Genomic DNA, 25,991 nt, shown 5'->3' on the forward strand with positions numbered 1-25,991 from the left:
TCAAGGGCCACCTTCACGGCCAGCAGCTCGCGGTTTCCAATGTCGTAGTTGGTCTCCGCCGGGTTGAGCTTGCGGGAGAAGAAGGCGCATGGGTGAAGTCTACTTGGATTCCCCTGCTGCTGAGAGAGTACCGCCCCCACTCCGGTGGTGGAAGCGTCCACCTCTACCACGAAGGGCAGGTCTGGATTAGGGTGGACGAGGAGGGGAGCGGTGGTGAAGGATTCTTTTAGAGCTTCGAAGGCGTTGGTGGCAGCTGGAGTCCAGGACAGAGACTTGGGCTTATTCTTGAGGAGGTCGGTGAGTGGATGGGCGATGGAGCTGTAATCTTTGATAAACCGGCGATAGAAGTTTGCAAATCCGAGGAAACGTTGGAGTTCTTTTATAGTGGATGGAGTGGGCCAGGTCTTGATGACTTCCACCTTCCCCTCGTCCATCCGGATGCCACTGTGGTCAATGATGTAGCCCAAGAAGTGTACGGAGGGCTGATGGAATGAACACTTCTCGGCTTTGAGGAAGAGGTGGAATTTCCTGAGCTGTTGGAGGACCTCCGCAACGTGGTGGCGATGTTCGGCCAAGCTCCAGGAGTATATCAGGATGTCGTCGATGTAGACCAGGACAAACTTATGGAGGAACTCCCGGAGCACCTCGTGGATGAAATCCTGGAATACGGAGGGGGCGTTGATCAGGCCATACGGCATAACGAGATATTCGTAGTGGCCGGTAGGTGTCACGAAGGCGGTCTTCCACTCGTCCCCCTCACGTATCCGGATGAGGTTGTACGCGCTGCGGAGGTCCAGCTATGTAAACACAGTGGCACCACGGAGATGTTCCAGGGCCGCTGGGACGAGAGGAAGGGGATAGCGGTAGTCAATGCAGGGCCGCAAGCCTCCGTCCTTCTTTGCCACGAAAAAGAAGCTCGAAGCAGCAGGGGAAGTAGACGGACGGATGTATCCTTGGTCTAGAGCTTCCTTGATGTATTCTTCCATGGCCTTCTCCTCCGGGATGGACAGGGGGTAGATCCTTCCCCTGGGCACTGGCTCACCCGGAAGCAGATCAATGGCACAGTCCCATGGCCGATGTGGAGGCAGCTTGGAGGCTCGCTGTGGGCAGAAGTCGTCGCTGAAGGGGGCGTAACAGGATGGTATCTCGACAGAGCGTTTCTCTACAGGGCTCTCGATGGATGTGGCGCAGAGGGAGATTTCTTCGGAGCGAGGAGGCGATGGAACTGGAACTCTGGAGATACAGGTGGAGAAACAGGTTTCGCCCCACTTCAGGATCTCGCCGCTGCCCCAGGAGATGACGGTTATGTTGTTCCAACCAGGGGCGCCCTAGGATCACGTCAGAGGTGGAATCCTCCAGAACCAGCAGATGGATGGTTTCTTGGTGCAACACGCCGATCCGTAGCTGGAGAGGGCCAGCACAGCGACTCACGCGCTTCTTAGTGAGAAGTTTTCCCGTTACAGAGTGGATCTGGTAGATAGTCGGAGAAGGCGTGGTCTTGAGCTTGAGTTGGCTGCAGAGGGCGCCGGAGATGAAGTTGCCGGCTGACCCTGAGTCGAGGAGCGCCACCACTGGAAGAGAAACATCAGCGGCAGTAAGGTTTACAGTAGTGGTGAGTGGCTTCAGTTTATTCATGGAGGGAAGGATTGCACTCACCATGGGACGCGGAGGACGGGTTGGGCATGAGGAGAGTACATGCCCAGGTAAACCACAGTATAAATACAAATTCAGGGTCAGCCGCCGTTGTCTCTCTGCAGACGATAAACGAGAGTTTTCCACTTGCATTGGCTTGTTGGCTGGTTCTGGAGGGCTGACGGATTCTGGCCGACGGAGGAGAGTGTTGAACAGCGACTGGCCCTGGTGTTCTTCAATACACGACTGCATACGGGTGGCAAAGCGGATGGAAAGCTGGATGAAGCGCTCGAGGCCGATGGAATCCTCGTATGCAGCAAGATGCAACCGCACGCGAGGATCCAACCCTTGTTGAAAGGTGGTAATTAACGCCTGTTCATTCCAACCACTGGAGGCAGCTAGCGTTCTAAACTGCAAAGCATACTCGTTAACAGTCATGGAGCCTTGTTTCAAGTTATATAATTTCTCACTGATCGAAGAGTCAGACGTTGGTTTTCCGAAGACCTCTCGGAAATGAGCGACGAAACTGGAATAGGATTGTGTGACTGGACTGTTCTGGGACCAGATGGAGTCGGCCCACTGCAGCGCTTTGCCTTGCAGGTGAGAAATTATAAACGCTACCTTGGTGGTTTCGGTGGGGTAGAGGTGCGGTTGCATCTCCAGGACCAGTGCGCACTGCAGGAGGAATCCGCTGCAGTCCTCCGCCGAGCCAGAGTAGGGTGCTGGTTTGGCCATGGGACTGGCGTGAACCGGCGGTGAAGGAGTGGAGACGGAGTTTGCGGACGTGATCGCTGGAGCTGGTGACGGTGAACTGGAGGTGAGTGCTCGGCGCAGGGCGTCCACGAGCTCTTGAAAAGGGTCCGGGTGGCTCATGCTGGTATCTGGCTGTTATGGTCCGGTCTTCTGTTACAAACAGAAGGGACCGAGGCAGACGTAACAGGTAGAGATGTTTATTGATACCAGCAAGAGACAAACAGCAGTGCAGGTGAATATTAAGTGAAGTAATGGATGAAGTAGAGAGTGCAGAGAAGTGATACTGTCCTTGTTGAATGTAGAAGCTGGGTGACTTGGAAGACGCTGGAGAAACTTGACGCTGGAGACGAGGAACACTCACACACAGATGGGATTCACACGAGGAGAACAGGAGACGCTGGAGACAGGTAAGTAGTTCGATAGGAGTCCTTGAGGTAAGCATACAGGTAAGACGTAATGCAAACGAGACCGGACGAAGACTGTGTGTGAGTGTGCGGGTTTTATGTTGCTGGTGATTGCTGTGCTGATGTGCAGGTGCGGGTGATAAGTACTCTGGAGAGTCAGTGCGTTGTGATTGGTGAGCGGTGGAGCCTGGCGTGTCTGTGACAGTTTCAGTGTCTTTTTAAATGATTTTTTTTTTTATAATAACATTAAATTATTGGTGTTGTGCTGCTGTGACTTCACCCTTGCAGGCTCGCTATTGGCTGATTCAGTGGTTGAGGGCGGCCATTTTGAGTTGACATCATTGTAGTCCTTAGTTCACAACACTTAAGTGTGACTTCAGTCAGCACTTAAGAATCAGTCTTATACTTTACTAAAAGCTGCTTTTAGCTTCTTTATAAAAGTCTCCTACTCTTAGAAAAGTCCTACTCTTTGCTAAGAATTTTTTGACACTTAAGTCAAAACTTAAGACTATTCTTAAGAGCATTTCTGAGAAGTTTTATACATACGGGCCCTGATAAGGAAAACAATGGAATTCAATAGGGTGTCCTAAATTTTTCACATGACTGTATATTATATATATATATCCTCTTGACTAGCAGGGAAAAAAAAAGATTTGTGAATTTAGTGTTTTTTTTTTTATGTCATTACATTGTTTAGATCATAAGAAAAAAATGGAAAAATTTTTTTTTTGAAAAACAATATTTTATTCATATGTCAGTCCTCTGTAGTGGACACCAGGACTCAGTTTTTTTAAAAATTAAATAAGACATGAAGAGACACGAAAAGGCAAAAACAATGGGATTTTTTTTTTTTTTTTTTTTTTAAATCAATAATCCATTTTTTTTAAGGATTTTCTATACCAAGCTTTGTATAAGGATGATACTCACCAATGTTATGAAAAATATAACAGAATGATTTTGCTTCATGCCATATGTGTGTAATTTTTTTTTTCATTATATACAATGTATTTACATGCTGTATGTAATTTGCATATTAATGTGTTCTTGGAGCAACATGTAATGAAAAAAGAAGTGTAATAATGGGAGTAATAATTGGCTAAATTTTCATAATATCTAATATTTCATAGGAATATTGATATATAATTTCTTTCCCTATTCATTTGTTGTGTCTCCCAAAATGCCTGATGAACATGATTTAAGTCCTGGTGTCCTGTTTCTTAACAGAAAGTCATATTTTGATTTGAAACCCCATAACATTTTCCTGAGATGTTGATTTATGATGAACAATTTGATAATTAGTCAGATGTAAATGATAAAATATTATCATATTTCCATAAGGGTGTTCAATTTGACCACTAAATTAATGTCAGCCATTTTTAAAGACCCAGGAGAGGGAATGGTCATGGTGAAGCCTCCAAACATTTGGTATTTCTGAAAAGCCCTGAATGTGCTCTTTGCAGGACATCCAGATTTAAAACGGTGACATGTAAGGTCTTGAAATTCACTAAAATATAATGTCCTCTACAGAGGACAAAACTCCATTGCTGGAAGTCAGGAGAATATATTAGGGGTGTAACGGTACAAAAAACTCACGGTTCCGTACAGATTCGGTACAGAAGGTGGAGAGAAAACTAAACATAAAATTGCTTTTTTTAATTTTTTTTTATTAAACAGTAGTTTACTGAACAAATTGTGTCTGTCTTTAAATATATTAAATTAAATTATAACTAAAAGTTTCTTAAGGATAAAAAAATTATCTCTGCTAATGCTATAACTATGTAGGGAGCCCTTGAACATTAGGGTACAATAATATTAAAGGTTAACAACAGAGCCCAAACTATTAGCCTAAATTCAATCACTATTTATTTTTAGATATAATAATCAACACTCAAATAACAAATTGTATGCAAATCTGTAAGCTGCACATAAGGCAGTGTTTGCATTAACTTCAAAATCTAATTGTAAAATTAAGTTTTACTCCAATTCGTTGTTGAAATATAATCATTTATATACAGTGGCTGTCATTTTCATGACAGATTTATTTACACATACATTAAATAATCAAGACATTACTAACAGGTTAAGTAAAATATAATGAATATATAGGCTAATACAGTGCATATTAAGCGGAAGAGTTCATTTCTCTGGCGAACTAACAAGCTGTGGACACTAAATGGCTTTTCTGAGGTAAATGCTACATGACATTGTTTACAAGCTTTTATTGATGTCTTTCCGCCGTTGAAACACTGATTGAGCAATTACAAGAGATATGAGCGTATCAGTAAGTTGTACTGTATCTTTCAACATACCTTTAGATGTTCATTCATGTTTGTTCTGTAACTAGAAGGCTATTAAAGAGGAAGAGACGATCGTCGGTTGAACTGTGGCGCCTGTACAGTGATCTGTCACGCCACATCAAAGTGCGTCAAAACGTCATTTTCCTTTCTGTTTGAATTTTGTGATTTCGTTGACAGAATTTGAAGGATGCCACTTTGTTTCTTATCGAAAGTAACAAAACGCAGATCTTATTGCGATTAATAGGAGACCTTAATGTTGCAACGTAATGCATTCGGTACACAGGTGCACTGAACTGAAAGCCCTGTACCGAAACGGTTTGGTACGAATACGTGTACCGTTACACCCCTAATATATATACATATACATATATGATGACATAAATAAAAATATTTTTAAAATTTACATATTACTTGATTTTCCATGCTGCTTTTCCTATGTAAGATTTTTTTTTTACTTTCCATGAACATTCACCTCAAGAACACTTAATGAAAAATGAAAAATGCACACTGGCCATAACACAAGTGAGAAGTATTGAGCGCCAACACGGTCTCACCCCACATCATCACGTATCGACACTTGGTCATTGCCCCCTGGCGTCGACATCCGAGGCAGAAGGTACTCCCTTTGCGTAGCTTTTCAATCCCTCACCTTCAGATTCTGACGCAGGGGGGTCAACCAACAAGAGATATGGGTGCGCTGGAAAGGGATTATGACCATGAAAACTGAAACTTTCCAGCGCACCCATATCTCTCGTTGGTTGACCCCCCTGCGTCAGAATCTGAAGGTGAGGGATTTACATTGAAGTGTATCGGACGGCCCTCTACTTTGAAAAGCTACGCAAAGGGAGTACCTTCTGCCTCGGATGTCGACGCCAGGGGGCGATGACCAAGCGTCGATACGTGATGATGTGGGGTGAGACCGTGTTGTGAGGACAATGCAACTATACATTCACTCTTTCTTATTCTTTCGTGCTTTGCCATCAGGACGAGTCTTTCTGAAACATTTACGGAAAAAGAAACTACATGTTTTAATAAAGAGGAATGTGATCAGTGCAACAACTGAGAGTAAAAAGGCCACTACGTCCAGGCAGTGGTACTGATACCAGCTCAGGTCATGTGCCTGAACTCGTAGATGTTTAGCTCCTTTATTCCGCATCACAAATTCGATCCAGAAAACTGCCTGGTCCAGAGGCTTCATTGGCTGATCATGGTGGATTCTGGACAGTCTCATGATGCTTTCTTTGTACCTGATTAGAGAAGAAAAAGAAGTGCTGCAAGATAAGCTCTACAAATGATCAACTGAAAAACACCATTTTATGGTTCTTTCTAAACAACTGAAAATAACTAGTCGAGGCCTTTGGTAATGGATTATTTCAAACTTATGAAAGACTTAACTCACGATGGATTATTTATGACAGTCTTGAGAGCGTCCGCCAGGTCTTTGGACTCCATTGTGTTGATATCAAGAACAACAGCAGCTCCTTTGGTTTTCATGTGCATCATGTTATCAGGCTGATCACCAAACAGTGGCAAGCCCACCATCGGGACACCATGATAAATAGCCTCATACAGTCCATTTGCCCCGCCATGGGTAATGAAGGCCTTTGTTTTTGGATGTCCTGTCAGATAAAATGAAGTCAGTATCTTTCTGACATCAATTATTGTTCTTTGTGTATAACGAGCACACATGACAACACTTTCCTTACCGAGCAAATCATTCTGTGGGATCCAGTCGTAGAGTTTTGTATTGGGGGCGAGGGTTTCTGGTGTTTTTCCACTGTAACGCCAAACAACCTGTGGAGACAGTACTGAGCACATGAACACCTGACCAACAGAAAAGTTGGGTTCTGTAAACATTTTATTTATTTTTCCTACTGAGAAATGTATTTTAAATGATAAAGTATACTGGTAAACTGTTTAAGACACATCTACAGATCTCTGAGGTTGTTAATAGTACACGATTACATTCTGTGATGAACATGTTTAGTTTGGGGTTTTAATTTACATATAGACATTGATCAGCGCACAAACACAGATCAGGCATAACATTATGATCACCTTCCTAATATTGTGTTGGTCCCCCTTTAGCTGCCAAAACAGCCCTGACCCGTCGAGGCATGGACTCCACTAGACCCCTGAAGGTGTGCTGTGGTATGTCAAGTCAAGTCATCTTCATTTATATAGCGCTTTTCACAATACATATTGTTTCAAAGCAGCTTCACAGTGACAAGAGGAAAATTAATTGACAGACATCGTTTTGGATTTACAGCAGCGCTAAGAACAAAAAAAATATTATCGAGTTAAATTTGGTTTTTGATTAAATCACTTCTGTTGTAAAAATTGTTAATTATTACTTTAGGGGCCGCTTAAATGACACCTTTATTACTGAAAACCGAATACCTTTAATGCATTCTTGCCATTCATTTACATGTTTAGTCTATAGGTTTGCGTGTTTGAGTGTGTGTGTGCGCAGAAACTTGGTCTTTTAAAAAAAAAAAAATTTTTATTGCCAAATTACTTGTCTAGTCCGCATAATACAGAAAAATTAGTTGTGTCCACGGATCTATGCGAACTAGAATAATTTTGATAACGTTTTATCTATACATAGGGAAAGGGAAGGGAAGGAGGCCTTCGCAGGGGATAGTTTAGTTGAAATGTCAGGGCTGTGTTATTGTCATGTCTAGGCGCAGGTCCTTCATTTCATCTGGATACGACCTGGATCTGGCAGGCTGCGGCAAACCTCGGGATAAACAGAGAGAGACTAATATTAGCATAGACGCCGTTCTTCTTATGATGTAGCGAGTACATCAGGTGTTATGGGAAGTGTTCCTGGTTCCGGCTGACCTAATCTATGCAGCCTAACAATTTACATGATTTGAATTACAGAAGTAGATAATATGTTATGTGTATGCCAGGTTAAAGAGATGTGTTTTTAGTCTAGATTTAAACTGACAGAGTGTGTCTGCTTCCCGAACAGTGATAGGAAGATTGTTCCAGAGTTTAGGTGCTAAATAGGAGAAGGATCTACCGCCTGTGGTTGATTTTGATATTCAAGGTATTATCAGCTGGCCTGAATTCTGAGATCGCAATAGACGTGAAGGACTATAATGTGTTAAGAGCTCGCTCAGGTACTGGGGAGCTAAACCATTTAGTGCTTTGTAAGTAATTAGCAAGATTTTAAAATCTATACGATGTTTAACAGGAAGCCAATGCAGTGTTGACAGAACTGGGCTCATATGGTCATACTTCCTGGTTCTAGTAAGAACTCTAGCTGCTGCATTTTGGACCAGCTGTAGTTTATTTATCAGGCGAGCAGAACAACCACCCAGTAGAGCGTTACAGTAATCTAGCCTTGAGGTCATGAACGCATGAACTAACTGTTCTGCATTTGTCATTGAGAGCATATGTCGTAGTTTAGATATATTTTAAGATGGAAGAACGCGGTTTTACAGATGCTAGAAACATGGCCTTCAAATGAGAGATTGGTATCAAAGAGCACACCCAGGTTCCTAACTGACGGAACCTGAGTAACTAACTTTACTCTAAGACTTAACAGAGCAGCCATCAAGTGTTAGACGGTATTCTAGGTTATTACGTGAAGAAGTTTTTGGTCCAAAAATTACTATCGCTGTTTTTTCTGAATTTAGTAGTAAGAAATTACTGGTCATCTAATTTTTTATATCAGCTATGCATTCTGTTAATTTTGTGAATTGGTAAGTTTCGTCAGGTCGCGAAGAAATATAGAGCTGAGTATCATCAGCGTAACAGTGAAAACTAACGCCATGCTTCCTAATGATATCTCCCAAGGGTAGCATGTACAGAGTGAACAGCAACGGTCCTAGTACTGAGCCTTGCGGTACTCCATATTGAACTTGTGATCGATATGACATCTCTTCGTTTACTACTACAAACTGATAACGGTCAGATAAGTATGATTTGAACCATGACAATGCAATTCCACTAATGCCAACATAATTTTCGAGTCTATTAAAAAGAATATTGTGATCAATAGTGTCAAATGCAGCACTAAGATCCAGTAACACTAATAGAGAGATACAACCACGATCTGATGATAAGAGCAAATCATTTGTAACTCTAATGAGAGCAGTCTCAGTACTATGGTACGGTCTAAATCCTGACTGGAAATCCTCACAGATACCATTTCTTTCCAAGAAGGAATGTAGTTGTGATGATATTGCCTTTTCTAGTATTTTTGACAGAAAAGGTTGATTCGAGATCGGTCTGTAATTGACTAATTCTCTAGTATCAAGTTGTGGTTTTTTTAAAAAGAGGTTTAATAATAGCCAGCTTAAAAGTTTTCGGTACGTATCCTAGTGATAAAGATGAATTGACGATATTAAGAAGAGGATCTATAACCTCTGGAAGCATTTCTTTCAATAGCTTAGTCGGTATAGGGTCTAACATACATGTTGTTGATTTTGATGATTTAACAAGTTTAGACAATTCTTCCTCTCCTAAAGCAGTGAATGAATTGAATTTTTCCTCAGGGACACTACAATGCACTATCTGACACGATACTGTAATAGACGGTTGCATGGTTATAATTTTCTCTCTAATATTATCAATCTTGCAAGTAAAGAAGTTCATAAAGTCATTACTGCTGTGCTGTTTGGAAACATCAGAAGTTGAAGCTCTCTTTCTTGTTAATTTAGCCACTGTATCAAATAAATACCTAGGGTTGTGTTTGTTTTCTTCTAAGAGATTTGAAAAATAAATAGATCTAGCATTTTTTAAGGCTGTTCTGTACTCAATCATTCTCTCTCTCCACGAAATGCGAAAGACTTCTAGTTTTGTTTTCTTCCAGCTGCGCTCCATTTTTCTGGCTGCTCTCTTAAGGGCCAGAGTGTGCTCGTTGTACCACGTTGTAAGGATTAGTTTCCTTAATCCTCTTTAAGCGCAGAGGAGCAACTGCATCTAATGTGCTGGAAAAGAGAGAGTCAATAGTTTCTGTTGCAACGTCAAGGTCTTCTAAGCTGTCTGGTATGCTAAAGAGATGAAACTGATCAGGAAGATTATTTATAAAGTGATCTTTAGTGGTAGAAGTGATGGTTCTACCATATTTATGGCAGAGAGGTGGTTTTGCAGCCTTGGCTAAATGTAGTATACACAAGACTAGATAATGATCTGAGATGTCATCGCTTTGCTGCAGAATTTCAACAGCATCAATATTGATTCCATGTGACAATATTAGATCTAAAGTATGATTACGACAATGAGTGGGTCCTGACACGTGTTGTCTAATTCCAATAGAGTTTAGAATGTCTGTAAATGCCAAACCCAATGTGTCTTTTTCATTATCTACAGTTGCAAGAAAAAGTATGTGAACCACTTGCAGAATTTGTGAAAATGTGAAAAATTTTAACAAAATAAGAGAGATCATACAAAATGCATGTTATTTTTTCATTTAGTACTGTCCCGAGTAAGATATTTTACATAAAAGATGTTTACATATAATCCATAAGACAAAAAATAGCTGAATTTATTAAAATTACCCCATTCAAAAGTTTGTGAACTATTGATTCTTAATACTGTGTGTGGTTACCTGATGATCCACGACTGTTTGTTTGTTTGTTTTGTGATGGTTGTTCATGAGTCTCTTGTTTGTTCTGAGCAGTTAAACTGAGCTCTGTTCTTCAGAAAAATCCTCCACGTCCTGCAGATTCTTCAGTTTTCGAGGACTTATTTGAACCCTTTCCAGCAGTGACTGTATGATTTTGAGATCCATCTTTTCACACTGAGAACAACTGAGGGACTCAAACACAACTATTAAAAAAGGTTCAAACATTCACTGATGCTCCAGAAGGAAACACAATGCATTAAGAGCCGGGGGTGAGAACTTTTTGAATTTGAAAATCAAGGTAAATTGTACTTAATTTCTCTTCCGGGAAACATGTAGGTATCTTCTGTTGCTTCTGAAGGGCAGTACTAAATGAAAAAAAAGTGATATTCAAACAAAATAAGAAAAATTTGTACATCTTCATCCTGTTCAAAAGTTTTCTCCCCCCGGCTCTTAATGCATCGTGTTTCCTTCTGGAGCATCAGTGAATGTTTGAACCTTTTTTAATAGTTGTGTTTGAGTCCCTCAGTTGTCCTCAGTGTGAAAAGATGGATCTCAAAATCATTCAGTCACTGCTGGAAAGGGTTCAAATGTGCAAAAAATGCTGGAAATCTGAAGAATCTGCAGGACCTGGAGATTTTTTCTGAAGAACAGAGCTCAGTTTAACTGCTCAGAACAAACAAGAGACTCATGAACAACCATCACAAAACAAACAAACAGTCGTGGATCATCCAGGTAACCACACACAGTGTTAAGAATCAATGGTTCACAAACTTATGAACTGGGTAATTTTAATAAATTCATTTTTTTGTCTTGTTGATTATATGTAAACATGTAAAATATCTTACTCAGGACAGTACTAATTAAAAAATAACATGCATTTTGTATGATCTCTCTTATTTTGTTAAAATTATTCACATTTTCACAGATTCTGCAAGTGGTTCACATACTTTTTCTTGCAACTGTATATGGATATTAAAATCACCAACAACAAGGACTTTATCCGCAGCTAATAACTCTGATAGAAAATCAGCAAATTCTTTGATAAAGTCTGTATGGTGCCCTGGTGGCCTGTATACAGTATCCAGCACAAATGTCAACTTACATAACGTTACATAAAGCACCATCACTTCGAAGGAATTATTATTATGTGGCACCAAGATGTTAGCAGCAGATCCTTTAAGTCCTGTAAGTTGTGAGGTGGAGCCTCCATGGATCAGACTTGTTTGTTCAGCACATCCCACAGATGCTCGACTGGATTGAGATCTGGGGAATTTGGAGGCCAAGTCAACACCTCAAACTCGTTGTTGTGCTCCTCAAACCATTCCTGAACCATTTTTGCTTTGTGGCAGGAGCATTATCCTGCTGAAAGAGGCCACAGCCACCAGGGAATACCGTTTCCATGAAAGGGTGTACATGGTCTGCAACAATGCTTAGGTAGGTGGTACGTGTCAAAGTAACATCCACATGGATGGCAGGACTCAAGGTTTCCCAGCAGAACATTGCCCAAAGCATCACACTGCCTCCGCCGGCTCGCCTTCTTCCCATAGTGCATCCTGGTGCCATGTGTTCCCCAGGTAAGTGATGCACACGCACCCGGCCATCCACGTGATGTAAAAGAAAACGTGATTTATCAGACCAGACCACCTTCTTCCATTGCTCCGTGGTCCAGTTCTGATGCTCACGTGCCCACTGTTGGCTCTTTCGGCAGTGGACAGGGGTCAGCATGGGCACCCTGACTGGTCTGCAGCTATGCAGCTCCATATGCAACAAACTGCCAGTCGTCTAGCCATCACAATTTGGCTCTTGTCAAACTCGCTCAAATCCTTACGCTTGCCCATTTTTCCTGCTTCTAACACATCAACTTTGAGGACAAAATGTTCAATTGCTGCCTAATATATCCACCCACTAACAGGTGGGATATATTATTATATATATATATATATACCACCAAAACCTAAGTTTTGGTGGTATGAATGAGCGACAGAAATATCTCAGGTTTCATTAAAAAGTGTCAAAGATGAAAGAAAGTCTTACGGGCTTGAAACTGCATGAGGATGAGGGATTGATGACAGAATTACACACCTTTTGTGGGATCTGACCAAGAGCAGAAGCAATAGTGTTTGCTTTTTTCATTGTCAGGTTGTTGATCATGGAACCCAATGAGAAAACAACAATGCCATGATCTCCTGAGCTCTGAACAAACTTCTCCAGTTCCTAAAAGACACAAATGAGCACATACTGTCACACAAAAACAGAAAACAAGACTTGATGCACCATATATGCCATAAAAACGACTTAATATAACATAAATCTATTTATACAGGAAATAGCAATTGTGGGGAAAAGAAATGTATCACTCTCTTGAAAGTGTCCTTTCTGGTTCTGAACCCACAAAAATCATAATGCACTCAAAACGCCCCATTTTTCTACCAAGGGGTCAAGTTTCAGATGGTTTGCATGGCCCATTTTGCCCCTGCTGGAAGATGGCGTAATTACACCAGCTGGGTCAAAAAAACATTTTCCCCTAACTGTTGTTCTAAAGTATCTGTGTATTTTGACAAGATGATGTTTACTGCAAGCGATATTAAAATGCAAATTATTGCATTAAATTGTTACGGAGCCCCTAAAGAGTCATGGTGATGGAAAAAAGAAAAATTCACAAGTTTCCCCGAAGAAACGTTGAGAACAAACGCAAAGTTGGTAATTGCACTGACATACTAATCCTAACCTTTTTTTTTTTTTTCCTTCATCCAGCTTTTCATTAGTAACTTAAACTGAATTATTTTCCATCAGAAATAGATATGGCATAAAATTACAATATTACTTGATCTATTCAGGTTAGACTTACTTAATTTACGTATGATGCATATTATAATGCAAAATAAAACAAAATGTAAAGGCATCAAAAAATCTGAGGAGCATGTATTTCAAAATATATATGGCAAAGCAAAGTCATTACCTTTGACAGAGGTTTGGCAGGTTTGCAGTGTAGTCCTCCAACAAATTTAAAGTTAGGCAGGAGTGGGCGTGGATACTCAAAATCCCAGTAAGTTCTAATGAAACAAATGTCAGCTTTTCCCATGGTCTCACACATTGATGAAGGTTTTCCTGTGACATAAGGAGAAATACAGTCTGATGATGCACATTAGATCAAGTCACAAGATTAAACAGTGTCTAGAATGAGACTACTGCACAATTAAAGCACATGCGTAAAGGTTGTCCCAAATATGAAATAATAAAAACACACCCAATACTTCAGTGTAAAGCGGATCGATAAATATTGCCATCAATTGAAATGCAGTCGAATAAATGATGTAGTGGATCATGTTTTCAACTCTCTCTATGAAGCTCATATGGTCAGTGAGGTGATCCTGCACAGCGACCGCAGGAACATAGGACGGTGGAGTGGGAATCTGACCACAATTCCGCTCTAAAGTATATGCGAACGTTGCGCGCAGTGAGACGACGTGCGGGATCTTCAGCTTCTCTGCCATCAGGTCAGGGAATGGCGTCATTGGATCAGAAAAAAGCACATCATAATGAGATTCCCGAAGCGTGTGTAAAAGATCCTCATTGTGGAACAGGCCCTCGTACAGTTCATTAAAGAACACCATGAGCTTGGACATCATTCGCCAGAATTTGAGGACTCTCTCGTATGTGGTGCCCGGGTCATCCGTCCAGGGATGAATCGCCTCATGCAAAACAGCACTGACCTCTTCTTTCTCCGCATTGACTTTATACACTTTGAAATCGAACCGCTCCTTCCGTGTGTAATCTACAGTAGGCGATGAAGAGCTGACCAGAACCGTCACGCTGTGGTTCTTATCGACCAGCGCGTCTAAAACCACACGCATGTTGTGCCAGTGGCTGAACTCGCCCGGCAACACCAAAACCCTGCCAGCCTCTACTCCACACAGCAGTGCGAACACAAACACAGTCCCAGATGTCATGCTGAAGTGTTTGTGCAGTGTGATCTGGGGAACGATGGTCCAGATTCCAAACACGGTATAGGCAGAGCCCTTGAGTGAACAGTAGATCAGACTGAACTCTTGATCGTCACGTGATTAATGTGGACTTCAGTTTCAGGAAGTTCATGGTGGGCAATATAAATACACAAAGTTATAAAGACAGAACTGCCTGAATAAATGCATTGATCTAGAATATATAACACACTGACATGTTTATGTAGTATGTATATGTAGTTACATCAATGTTGTTTTTAAAAGATAAATTATCTGCCAGTATTTGAGGATTAGTGTGGTCAACTAGCCTTACCTGCGTTGTTAACATGTTTTAGACTAATGTTACATTGGTTAAAGACTTGTTTATTTTTTATGTTCTTAAACTTGTATGTTAGTCAATGACATAATGTTCATTGCAGTTTAAATAATCCCATGGTAACTCAATAATGTTTTATGATTGTTATCTTTATGATTTTCAGAGAGACCGAAAAATTATTGTCAGCTCACTGCACAATGGGTCAATGGACAAGCAGCATAAACAGCAAATAAGTGAAATTTAAAATACAGGTTTATTAAAGTTTTATTCAATAAAATAAGAAGCAGGAAGTGGCTTGCAAACATAGATAGCCTATGTATAGTTCGGTTTCAAGTTAAAGTTCAAGTTCGGTTTATTTCTAGAGCTCATTTCAAAATGGCCACAGGCCAACCAAAGTGCTGTACAACAATAAGAAAAAATATACATAAATTATGTAAGAAACAGTTAAAAACATCAAAAAGCAGAGAAATATACACACAATAATATATATATATATATATATATATATATACATACATACATACATACATACACACACACACACACACATATATATATATAAATGTACACACACATATACATACATATTACATGCAAAATGCAAGAGAGAAAAGATGAGTTTTAAGGCATGATTTAAACTCAGATAAACTGGAAGCCATTCTAATGGAATTAGGAAGATTGTTCCAAAGCCAGCCACTTCAAAAGCTCGATTACCCCTTTGGCGGGTTCTGAGGATCTTAAGGAGTAATTTGCCATCCGATCTTAGTCCTAAGGGTTGAAGTAGGTTAGTCAGATAAGAAGGAGCTAGATTATTTAAAGATTTATAAACAAGTAGTAAGATTTTATACTCAATTCTGTAATGGGAGGCAACCAGTGTAGAGATCTCAGGAGGGGCGTAATGTGATCGAATTTTTTACGTCCCTTCAGAAATCTAGCTGTGACATTTTGAACTACTTGTAGTCTGGAAATTTGGGTTTTTGAGATACCGTAATACAGGGAGTTGCAATAGTCCAGCCGTGATGTAATAAAGGCATGGATTACACTCTCTAAAGAGCCCTCCGAAAGGAAAGATTTAATTTTAGAGAGAGAACGAAGATAGAAAAAACTTGAACCAACAACAGTGCTGATTTGTTTGTCAAATTTCAAGCAGTTGTCAATTACCACTCCCAGATTCCTCACATGGGGAGAGATAAACGAATTCAGTAACTCAAGATCAATTTGATTTTGTGTTCTGGAGTCAGAAGGGCTGAAGACAATAACTTCTGTTTTATCTGAGTTAAGGAAAATAATTTTTTTTTTTTTTTGGAAAGCCATGATTTAACATCGTCCAGACACGCTGATAGAGTATGTAGAGCACACTTATCTTTCCTTGTTACAAGCAGATAGATTTGCATATCATCTGTGTAACAATGGAAAGAAACGCCATGTTTCCTAAAGATGGAGCCCAAAGGAAGTAAATAGAGAGAAAAGGATAGGAGCCCCCCCAAAGTCAAGTCAAGCATAACTAAAATGACAGAATCACCCGAATCATTGCCATTAAGATGTCATTGAGGACTCTAACGAGGGCAGTTTTGGTACTGTGCAGTGATTTGAACCTTGACTGAAATGTCTCATAGATGTGATTATTAGTTAAAAAAGATTGAAGCTGTAAAAACACAATTTTTTCCATCACCTTAGAAATGAACGGTAAAACAGATATAGGCCGGAAGTTGGCTAAGACAATTGCATCCAGTGAAGGTTTCTTTAAAACTGGAGTGACCATAGCCATTTTTAGACTATCCGGGACGGACCCTGATTGCAGACACTTATTTAGCAGGGACACCAGTCCCGGTCCCACAATGTCAGTTATTTGCTTCAAATAACGAGGGTGTATTGTATCATAGGGACATAAGGAAGTTTTAAGTTTTACAATTACTTCCTTTACTGATTGTAAAGAGACAGGGTGTAAAATCATCCAAAAGGCAATTGGTTAACAGACGTCAACATTTCATAATCAGTTACTTGTATCTGGGCCCTCAGACTCATCGCTTTGTCACTGAAGTGTCTCAAGAAATCTTCACAGAGTGCAGAGGTAGGATTTTGAAAGGTGTTTACAGGAGAATTTAACACTGAATTTATAACAGAGAAAAGAACTTTTGGAGTGTGGTGGTGTTTGTCAATCAAATTAGAGAAATAGAGAGACTTGGCTTTCTTAACAGCACTCTGGTATAAAGACAAACAGTTCTTAAGGATATCAAAGGAAATTTGCAGTTTGTCTTTTTTCCATTTTCTTTCAGCTTTCCTACACGATTGTCTCAGAGAACGAATATTATGATCAACCCATGGCTCGGATTTAGGTTTTGGCTTAAAAGGAGCAGCAACATTTAAGACATCCAGCCATACAGTGTTTAAGACTTTATAATGTTGTTCAACATCTAGTTCAGCTAATGAGGACTCAAGGGACAGGGAAAGGCTGGGTTCATTATAAAGCTTAGTAAAATCCTCGCAGAACAGTGGCGAGTAAACACGGGTTTGTCTTATGTCAGAAGCTGTTTTATTGGAGATGGCAGGAAGAGACATTTTAAAAATGACAGGAAAGTGATCAGATATGAGAGATTCAATCACTTCATTGTCAGTTATCGACAGACCAAGAGACAGAATTAAGTCCAGAGTGTGTCCTGCTTCAGCTTCCCCAGAGGTGGGCATGAGCACTGCAGCACTGAGCCGCTCACTCTTCCAGCCACAGAGGCCGTCCCTGAGCTGCCTGCTCTCCCAGCCACAGCCACGGAGGCCGTCCTAGAGTCCGCTCCTGTCCCAAAGGATTGTTTGCCCTGTGCCCACTACATTGGCCATACCTCCCTTGGAGCAGTCATCTTTGTGATGGGCAAGTGACAGAAGCTTGGCAAGGTTTGATGGCTATTGATCAGTTTTATTAATAAAGTTATTTCAAATTTCACTTCTAATACCCTCTTTATTAATTAGTTTTGGCCATGTTGAGTGAGATTCAACTGCTTTCCTCTATCCATTTTTGTCCTCTATGTTGTCACATTTGCTGGTTTCATGTCAGTTTGCAGTTTGCGGGGCAGCCCTGACTTAAATCTCAGGGGTACTTCAAGTAAATATTTTAGGACAAAAATGTTTAGGAATCCCTGCATTACATGACCTTGTTACAATACAGAAGGGTCGGAGACAGAAGATGGCAGAGATGGTAGTTTTATTAAACAACAGCAGAGTTAACAGTCGTGCAGGTGAGTATAAATTGAACTTAGCAGGTGAATGGTGAGATGAGAGTTGATGATACTGTCCTTTTGTGTTGAATAGGTGAGGATCCTGGAAGTCGGTGGAGAACACACTTAGCTGAAGACTGGAGACACTCACACACAGACTGGGAACACGAGGAGATACTAGAAGACGCCGGAGACAGGTAAGTAGATCGCTGGGAGTCCTTGAGGTAAGCATGTAGGTAAGTCTAGATATGAACGAGACCGGACAGTGACTGAGTGTGTGTGAGTGTCTTTTGTAGTGGAGGTGATGAGCGTGCTGATGAGGTGCAGGTGCGTGTGATCAGTATTCCGGAGATGGAGTGCGCTGTGATTGGTGGGTGTTGGAGCCTGGCGTGTCTGTGACAGCCCTAACATTAATAAACATGAAAACAGCAATGATATTACATGGCCAGAGTCTTCCAAGTTTTAAATAATATTTGTCCAGACTTATCAATTAGTGAAGGTCACTGGATATGATAAAGACACAATATTTAACATCATTTGTTTAGTAACACATTATCACATCATTGTTTAGTAACCTGCATAATTATTCGTCTCAAATATTGTCTAGATTGAAAAGTACTTTTGTCTCCATATTCAGACGCATGAATTGAAAATGTATGACATTTAAATGGCCATTCTATGTGAATATATATTTATATATAAGCTAAATATATATAAGCTAAATAGCATGACACACAGTAACATTTTTTAAGAAGGAAAATGTATTTAGAATTAATTTTAATAGAATTTAGAATTAGGGAGAATCAATAAATTGTAAAAATTGACTGCCATTGTGTGAATAATATGTAATCCATTAAAAGTAACTGTAATCTGAATGTGAGCTTTTTAAAACATAGTTTTATGTGGATCTATGAATATGCTAATTAATCTCTGCCTCGCTCACGCAGCTCAGAGATCCACTCGGAGCCTTTTACTTGACTATATTATCAAACAGCTGCTAATAATGTGGTTGCTAATGTTACACAAACCATGTTCCCATTCACTATCTCAGAGTCAGACAGCTGCCTTACGTTGCACCAGGCAGGCAAACCATGCGGAGCTCAATTCTTCCGTCACTTTTCGATGGTGCCCGGTTGCCGAGGAAAAGATTTGGAGATTTGGCGTGGGGTTAGAAGATGGACTCACTCAATGCGAATACCTGTGGCAGGCAGACCAAGCTGGAGGTAGGCAGGCGAACCGTGCAGAGCTCAATTCCCCCCGTTACTTTGGGATCGCACCCGGTCAGCGCACAGAAAATCCAACAACAACTAAGAGCGGCTGGCCTTCAGGTAGCGTGTGTCCCACTTCAATAACCTGCACGTTTTGTTTTCCTTTTCCTTTTTTTTTCTTCCGTTTCCCCTCTCTTTTATACCATTTCCTCCTTACTTCCTGATTGCTAGTTTCCGCCCATTTGGAGAAGTAATTGGTACGCATTTTTTTTTCTCACAATGCCACAACCCGCTATTGTCATGGGTCTTAGAATCCAAAGTGACTTGAAACAGAAAATCTTGAAAAATAGTCCTTTAATAGGAAACTAGAATACTCTAGTAGGTAGCAGGTAACATAAACACAACTAACATTGACAGTGACCGACTCACCCCTCGTGGAAGGCGCGCCCTCGTGCTGTAACTGAACATACCACTGCGGAGGGAGGGAGGGGGCTTTGGAGGGGGACGTGGAGCTGGTCATGGAGAGGGACCTGGAGGAGCCGATGGAAATCGGCTGATCAGCAAACAGTGGAAAGCCCACCATCGGGACACCATGATAAATAGCCTCATTCATGGAACACATCATATATTGTAAACAGATGCTTAAATGTGCTTGCTTGATGTGCAAGAACCATTGAGGTTTGTTGTTGTTTGTGCTCTATGTATGTGCGTTGATCAAAGTTTATATGTGAATAGAAAACAAAATTAAACCTCTTCATCGTGTAAAGTGATTATCTCTCAAAAGACTTTCATTAAACCATTCGATTCATATGGATTACTTTTGTAATGTGATGCGTTTGTAATGCACTTTTGTGAAGCTTGAAAGTTTTGGTGGAATTAACGGACTTTGAATGAATTTATCAGGTTTCAATAAAAATATCTTAATTTGTGTTTCGAAGAGTGAAAGTCTTATGGGCTTGGAACGAGGGTGAGACATGACTGACAACTGATGACAGAATTTTCATTTTTGGTTCAACTGTCCGTAATTTACAATAATGAGTAGTTGATTGCCTAACAAAAGACATTAAGTATATATTCTTGTATTGTTTGAATGGGAAAAAAATATTTTTTTTTTCTATTGCTATAAAGAGACAAAAAAAAAAAAAAAAAAAAAAAAGTTACAAACCTTTTGTGGGATCTGACCAAGAGCAGAAGCAATAGTGTTTGCTCTTTCCATTGTCAGGTTGTTGATCATGGAAACCAATGAGAAAACAACAATGCCATGATCTCCTGAGCTCTGAACAAACTTCTCCAGTTCCTAAAAGACACAAATGAACACATACTGTCACACAAAAAAGTGAGAACAAGGCTTGTAATGGCATTTACACCACGTAAACGACTTAATGCGACAGTAAGCATATTTACATTAGAAATAACAATCGGGGAAAAGAAATTTATCACTCTCGAAAGTGTCACTCTCATTCCGAACCCACAGAAAACAAGATGCGCTTTAACTGCCCCATATTTCTACCAAGGGGTCAAGGTTCAGATGGTTTGTGAGACCCAGTTTGTCCCTGTTGGCATAATTGCACCAACTGGGTGCAAAAAGTATTTTGATTATCGTTCTAAATTTGTCGTGTATTACTGCTGTCACATTCAGATGAGGACAGATGAGGTGAATACAAACAATGAGTCTTTATTGAATATATTGGATATGGGAGAACAGAGTGGGAATGGAGCAGGCAAGGAAATTGTAATGTTGACATGCATTCTCTGTAAAGCTGCTTTGAAACGATATGTATTGTGAAAAGCGCTATACAAATAAATGTGAATTGAATTGAATTGATTATGGTAGATGACAGTTAGCTTGCAGACTTAGCTGGTGGTGATACGGTGAATCTGTGCAGGTGATGAGCTGGTGAAAGTGATGGGAGAACTGAAGATCCAGACAGGCAACGGAGGGAAACAGAAGACAGCAGACAGAAGATAGATCACTAACAACAGGTAGGTAACAGGCACTTTCACCAGCTCGTCACCTGCACAAATTCACTGTATCACCACCAGCTAAGTCTGCAAGCTAACTGTCATCTACCGCAATCCTTGCTTACTGCATTCCTACTCTGTTCTCCCATATCCATTCAATAAAGACTCATAGTTTGTACTCACTTCGTCTATCCTCTTCTGTTTATGACAGAAGACCAGACCGCAAAAAGTAGGAGACATGAGCTAGGAGTTGCAGGACAGATTGCAGCGGTGGCTCAATCCAGCCACGATCTGTTTACTTACACCGAGGGATTCTGTCAACTCGCCCACACCTGCCCCTTGGATGATGAAACCATCAAGGTGTTGTATCAGGTTGGAGTAAACTTTGTCGATCCCAGAGAACTCCCCGATCTCACCTGTTTGGACTGGAGAGAGGCCATCTACCTATGTCTGGAGAGCTTCCTTCCCCAGTATGTATCACAGCCAGCCCCAGAATCTCATCCTAAGATGGCTGCCAGTCCAAAGTCCCATCCTAAGATGGCTGCCATTCTGGAGCCTTGACCCATCATGACCGCCATCCCAGTGTCTCATCCTAAGATGGCCGCCAGTCCAGAATACCGTCACATCATGGCCCCCACTCCAGAGTCTCATCCCGTCATGGCCACCATTCCAGAGTCTCGTCCCATCATGGCCGCCATTCCAGAAGCTCATCCCGTCATGGCCGCCAGTCCAGTGTTTTTTCCCATCATAGCCGCCATTTCAGAGTCTCATCCCGCCATGGCTACTGAGTCTGAGCCCTCAGCCAAAATGGCCGCCACCACGCCTATGACTCTAACTCCCTTCCTCGTCCAGGATCCAGAAATGACCCCCTTCCTTGTAGAGAGCCCAGAGATGGCTCCAGTCCACTCCAGGGCAAGCTCCAGCCCCTGCGTCTGCTCCAGTGTTTTGGCTTTACATTAGCTCTAAGAAAAAGTTATCATCGAGCTAAAGTAGGTTTTTGATTGAATCACTTCTGTTGTAAAAATTGTTAATTATTAACTTGGTGGCCGCTTAAATGACACCTTTTTAACTGAAAACAGAAGACTTTTAATGCGTTCTTGTTGTTCATTTACGTGTTTAGTCTACAGGTATGTGTGTTTGAATGTGTATGTGCACAGACGCTTAGTCTTTTTTACAAAGTGACGTTACCAGATTTCTTGTCTGGTCTGCATAATACAGAAAAATTAGTTGTTTCCGTGAATCCATGCGAACTGGTATCATTTTGATAATGTTTTATCTATACATAGGGAAAGGGAAGGAGGCCTTCGCAGGGGATAGTTTAGTTGACACATCAGGGTTGCGTTGTTGTTGTGTCTAGGCGCAGGTCCTTCATCTCATCTGGATACAGCCTGGATCTGGCAGACTATGGCAAACCTCGGGATAAACAGAGAGAGACTAATATTAGCATAGACGGCATTCTTCTTATGATGTAGCGAGTACATCAGGTGTTATGGGAAGTGTTCCTGGTTCCAGCTGACCTAATTTGTGCAGCCTAACAATTAACATGATTTGAATTATATAAGTAGATAATATGTTATGTGTATGCCAGGTTAAAGAGATGTGTTTTAGTCTAGATTTACACTGACAGAGTGTGTCTGCTTCCCAAACAATGCTAGGAAGACTGTTCCAAAGGTTAGGTGCAAAAAAAGGAAAAGGATCTACTGTCTGTGGTTGATTTTAATATTCTAGGTATTATCAGCTGGCCTGAATTCTGAGATCGCAATAGACATGAAGGACTATAATGTGTTAAGAGCTCGCTCAGGTACTGGGGAGCTATACTATTTAGTGCTTAAGTAATTAGCAAGATTTTAAAATCTATACAATGTTTAATAGGGAGCCAATGCAGTCTTGACAGAACCGGGCTAATATGATCATACTTCCTGGTTCTAGTAAGAACTCTAGCTGCTGCATTTGGACCAGCTGTAGCTGTTTGTCATGATCCCAGTTCTGTCTTTTGTTTTGTATGGACTCTTGCACCACACTAACTGTTGCACTTCACCCCAGACTACATTTCCCATCATCCATTGCAATGATTACACACACGGCTGTAGCCAATCACACACCCTACATAAGCCATGGACTTCCTCTCTCTCACTGCCGAGTAGAATGCGGTTTTACAGATGCTAGAAATGTGGCTTTCAAATGAAAGATTGGTATCAAAGAGCACACCCAGGTTCCTAACTGACGACGAAGACTTGACAGAACAGCCATCAAGTGTTAGACAGTATTCTAGGTTATTTTCTGCAGAGGTTTTTGGTCCAATAATCTCTGTTTTTTCTGAATTTAGTAGTAGGAAAGTACTCGTCATCCAATTTTTTTATATCAGCTATGCATTCCATTAATTTTGTGAATTGGTAAGTTTCGTCAGTGTGCGAAAAAATATAGAGCTGAGTATCATCAGCGTAACAGTGAAAACTAATGGTACTCCATACTGAAATTGTGATCGATATGACATCTCTTCATTTAATGATACAAGCTGATAACGGTCAGATTTGCAATTCCACTAATGCCAACATAATTTTCATGTCTAGTCAAAAGAATGTTGTGGTCGAAGCAGCACTGAGATCTAGTAACACTAGTAGAGAGATACAAACATGATCTGATGATAAGAGCAAATCATTAGTAACTCAAATGAGAGCAGTCTCAGTACTATGGTATCGTCTAAATCCTGACTGGAAATCCTCACAGATACCATTTCTTTCTAAGAAGGAACATAGTTTGCAATGATATTGCCTTTTCTTTTCTTTTTGATAGAAAAGGTAGATTCGAGATCGGCCTGTAAGTGACTAATTCTCTAGTATCAAGTTGAGTTTTTTAATAAGAGGTTTGATAATAGCCAGCTTAAAAGTTTTTGGTATGTATTATAGTGATAAAGATGAATTAATGATATTAAGAAGAGGAACTATGACCTCTGGAAGCATCTCTTTCAATAGCTTAGTCGGTATAGGTTCTAACATACATGTTGTTGATTTTGATGATTTAACGGGTTTAGACAATTCTTTCTCTCCTAAAGCAGTAAATGAATGAAATTTTTCCTCAGGGACACTACAGTGCACTGTCAGACGTGATACTGTAGCATGGTTATAATTTTCTCTCTAATATTATCAATCTTGCAAGTAAAGAAGTTTATAAAGTCATTACTGCTGTGCTGTTTGGAAACATCAGACGTTGAAACTTTATTTCTCGTTAATTTAGCCACTGTATCAAATAAATACTTAGGGTTGTGTTTGTTTTTTGAAAAATAAGAGACTTGAAAAATAAGCAGATCTAGCAGCTTTTAGGGCCTTTCTGTACGCAATCATGCTCTCTCTCCATGAGTCTAGTGTGCTGTAAAAGAGAAAGTCAATAGTTTCTGTTGCAACATCGAGGTCTTCTAAGCTGTCTGGTATGCTAAGGAGATGAAACTGATCAGGAAGATTATTTATAAAGCAATCTTTAGTGGTAGAAGTGATAGTTATACCATATTTGTGGCAGAGAGGTGGTTTTGCAGCCTTGACTAAATGTAGTATACATGAGACTAGATAATGACCTGAGATGTCGTCACTCTGCTGCAGAATTTCAATGGCATCAGTATTGATTCCATGTGACAACATTAGATGTAAAGTATGATTACAACAATGAGTGGGTCCTGACACATGTTGTATAACTCCAGTAGAGTTTAGAATATCTGTAAATGCCAATCCCAATGCATCTTTATCATTATCTACATGGATATTAAAATCACCAACAACAAGGACTTTATCCGCAGCCAGTACTAACTCTGATAGAAATCAGCAAATTTTTTGATAAAGTCTGTATGGTGCCCTGGTGGCCTGTGTACAGTAGCCAGCACAAATGTCAAATGGGATTTGTCGCTTACATTACATAACGTTACATAAAGCACCATCACTTCGAATGAATTATATTTGAAAGACTGCACTGACGAGAATGTCTCCCAAGCGTTTTAGCTGTTCTGTAGCTGGATGGATTAATCCACATAGCTCTCTCCATTTACTCCCTAAATCTGAGCCGCTGAAGACGAGGTGGATTCATTTTATTTTCAAAGAAGATGCTCCCTCAACCCTACCGAAATTTGTTTATGTCTGCACGAATACAGTCTCCAGAGTGATACTGGATACGGCAGTAATGAAGCTGAGAGCACTTTATTACAGTTAATTGGAGTTGATTTACGGATATAAAGTTTACCAGTTTATTAAGCACCACCCGAAAAGGCGTAAGTTCTTTATATATTTGTTTATTGTTAGTTGTAATGAGTGTTTCTGTGTACTTCTCTATGTATCTTGATATTAATGCAAGGGACAGAGAGAGAGTTTATGGATAATATTTTAATGCACACTTGCACTGTGTTTTATTAAGCTCTTACAGTGATTTTCTAGAGTGAAAACAGACGCTTTATATTTTGTGTGAAGTACAATAATTTTTCCACTTGTAAAAGGGGGCATAATATGTCCCCTTTAAAGTAATGTAATCGTCTGGTTTTAGCCAGGTCTCTGTCAAACACAGCACATCTAGTTTATTATCTGTGATATCATTTACAATAAGTGCTTTTGAAGAAAGGGATCTAATATTCAGCAACCCAAGCTTTATCATTTGTTTATCAGTATTATATCTGTATTTTATTTGTTGAACAT

At 40.4% G+C, this 25,991-nt stretch overlaps 1 protein-coding gene across 3 annotated transcripts in view; it reads right to left on the reverse strand.

Annotated features, from left to right (window-relative positions):
• The window catches only part of LOC127513619 (UDP-glucuronosyltransferase 2A1-like), a 63,636-nt gene that overhangs the window by 12,104 nt on the left and 25,541 nt on the right, over positions 1-25,991 (reverse strand). The window contains exons 1-6 of one of the 3 annotated variants that reach the window (XM_051895594.1): positions 13,915-14,710; positions 13,627-13,775; positions 12,750-12,881; positions 6,793-6,880; positions 6,486-6,705; positions 5,975-6,333 (exon numbers count right to left, since the gene is read on the reverse strand). In XM_051895594.1, coding sequence (XP_051751554.1) covers positions 6,036-6,333; positions 6,486-6,705; positions 6,793-6,880; positions 12,750-12,881; positions 13,627-13,775; positions 13,915-14,617 — 1,590 coding nt within the window. In that variant the 5' untranslated portion in view covers positions 14,618-14,710 and the 3' untranslated portion in view covers positions 5,975-6,035. Of the gene's footprint in view, positions 1-5,974; positions 6,334-6,485; positions 6,706-6,792; positions 6,881-12,749; positions 12,882-13,626; positions 13,776-13,914; positions 14,711-20,524; positions 20,657-25,991 lie in introns of those variants that run through there. The other 2 variants (XM_051895590.1, XM_051895589.1) reach the window with 2 other exon arrangements.

Source organism: Ctenopharyngodon idella, chromosome 5 (genome assembly GCF_019924925.1).
Source record: "Ctenopharyngodon idella isolate HZGC_01 chromosome 5, HZGC01, whole genome shotgun sequence".
Classification (NCBI taxonomy): domain Eukaryota; kingdom Metazoa; phylum Chordata; class Actinopteri; order Cypriniformes; family Xenocyprididae; genus Ctenopharyngodon; species Ctenopharyngodon idella.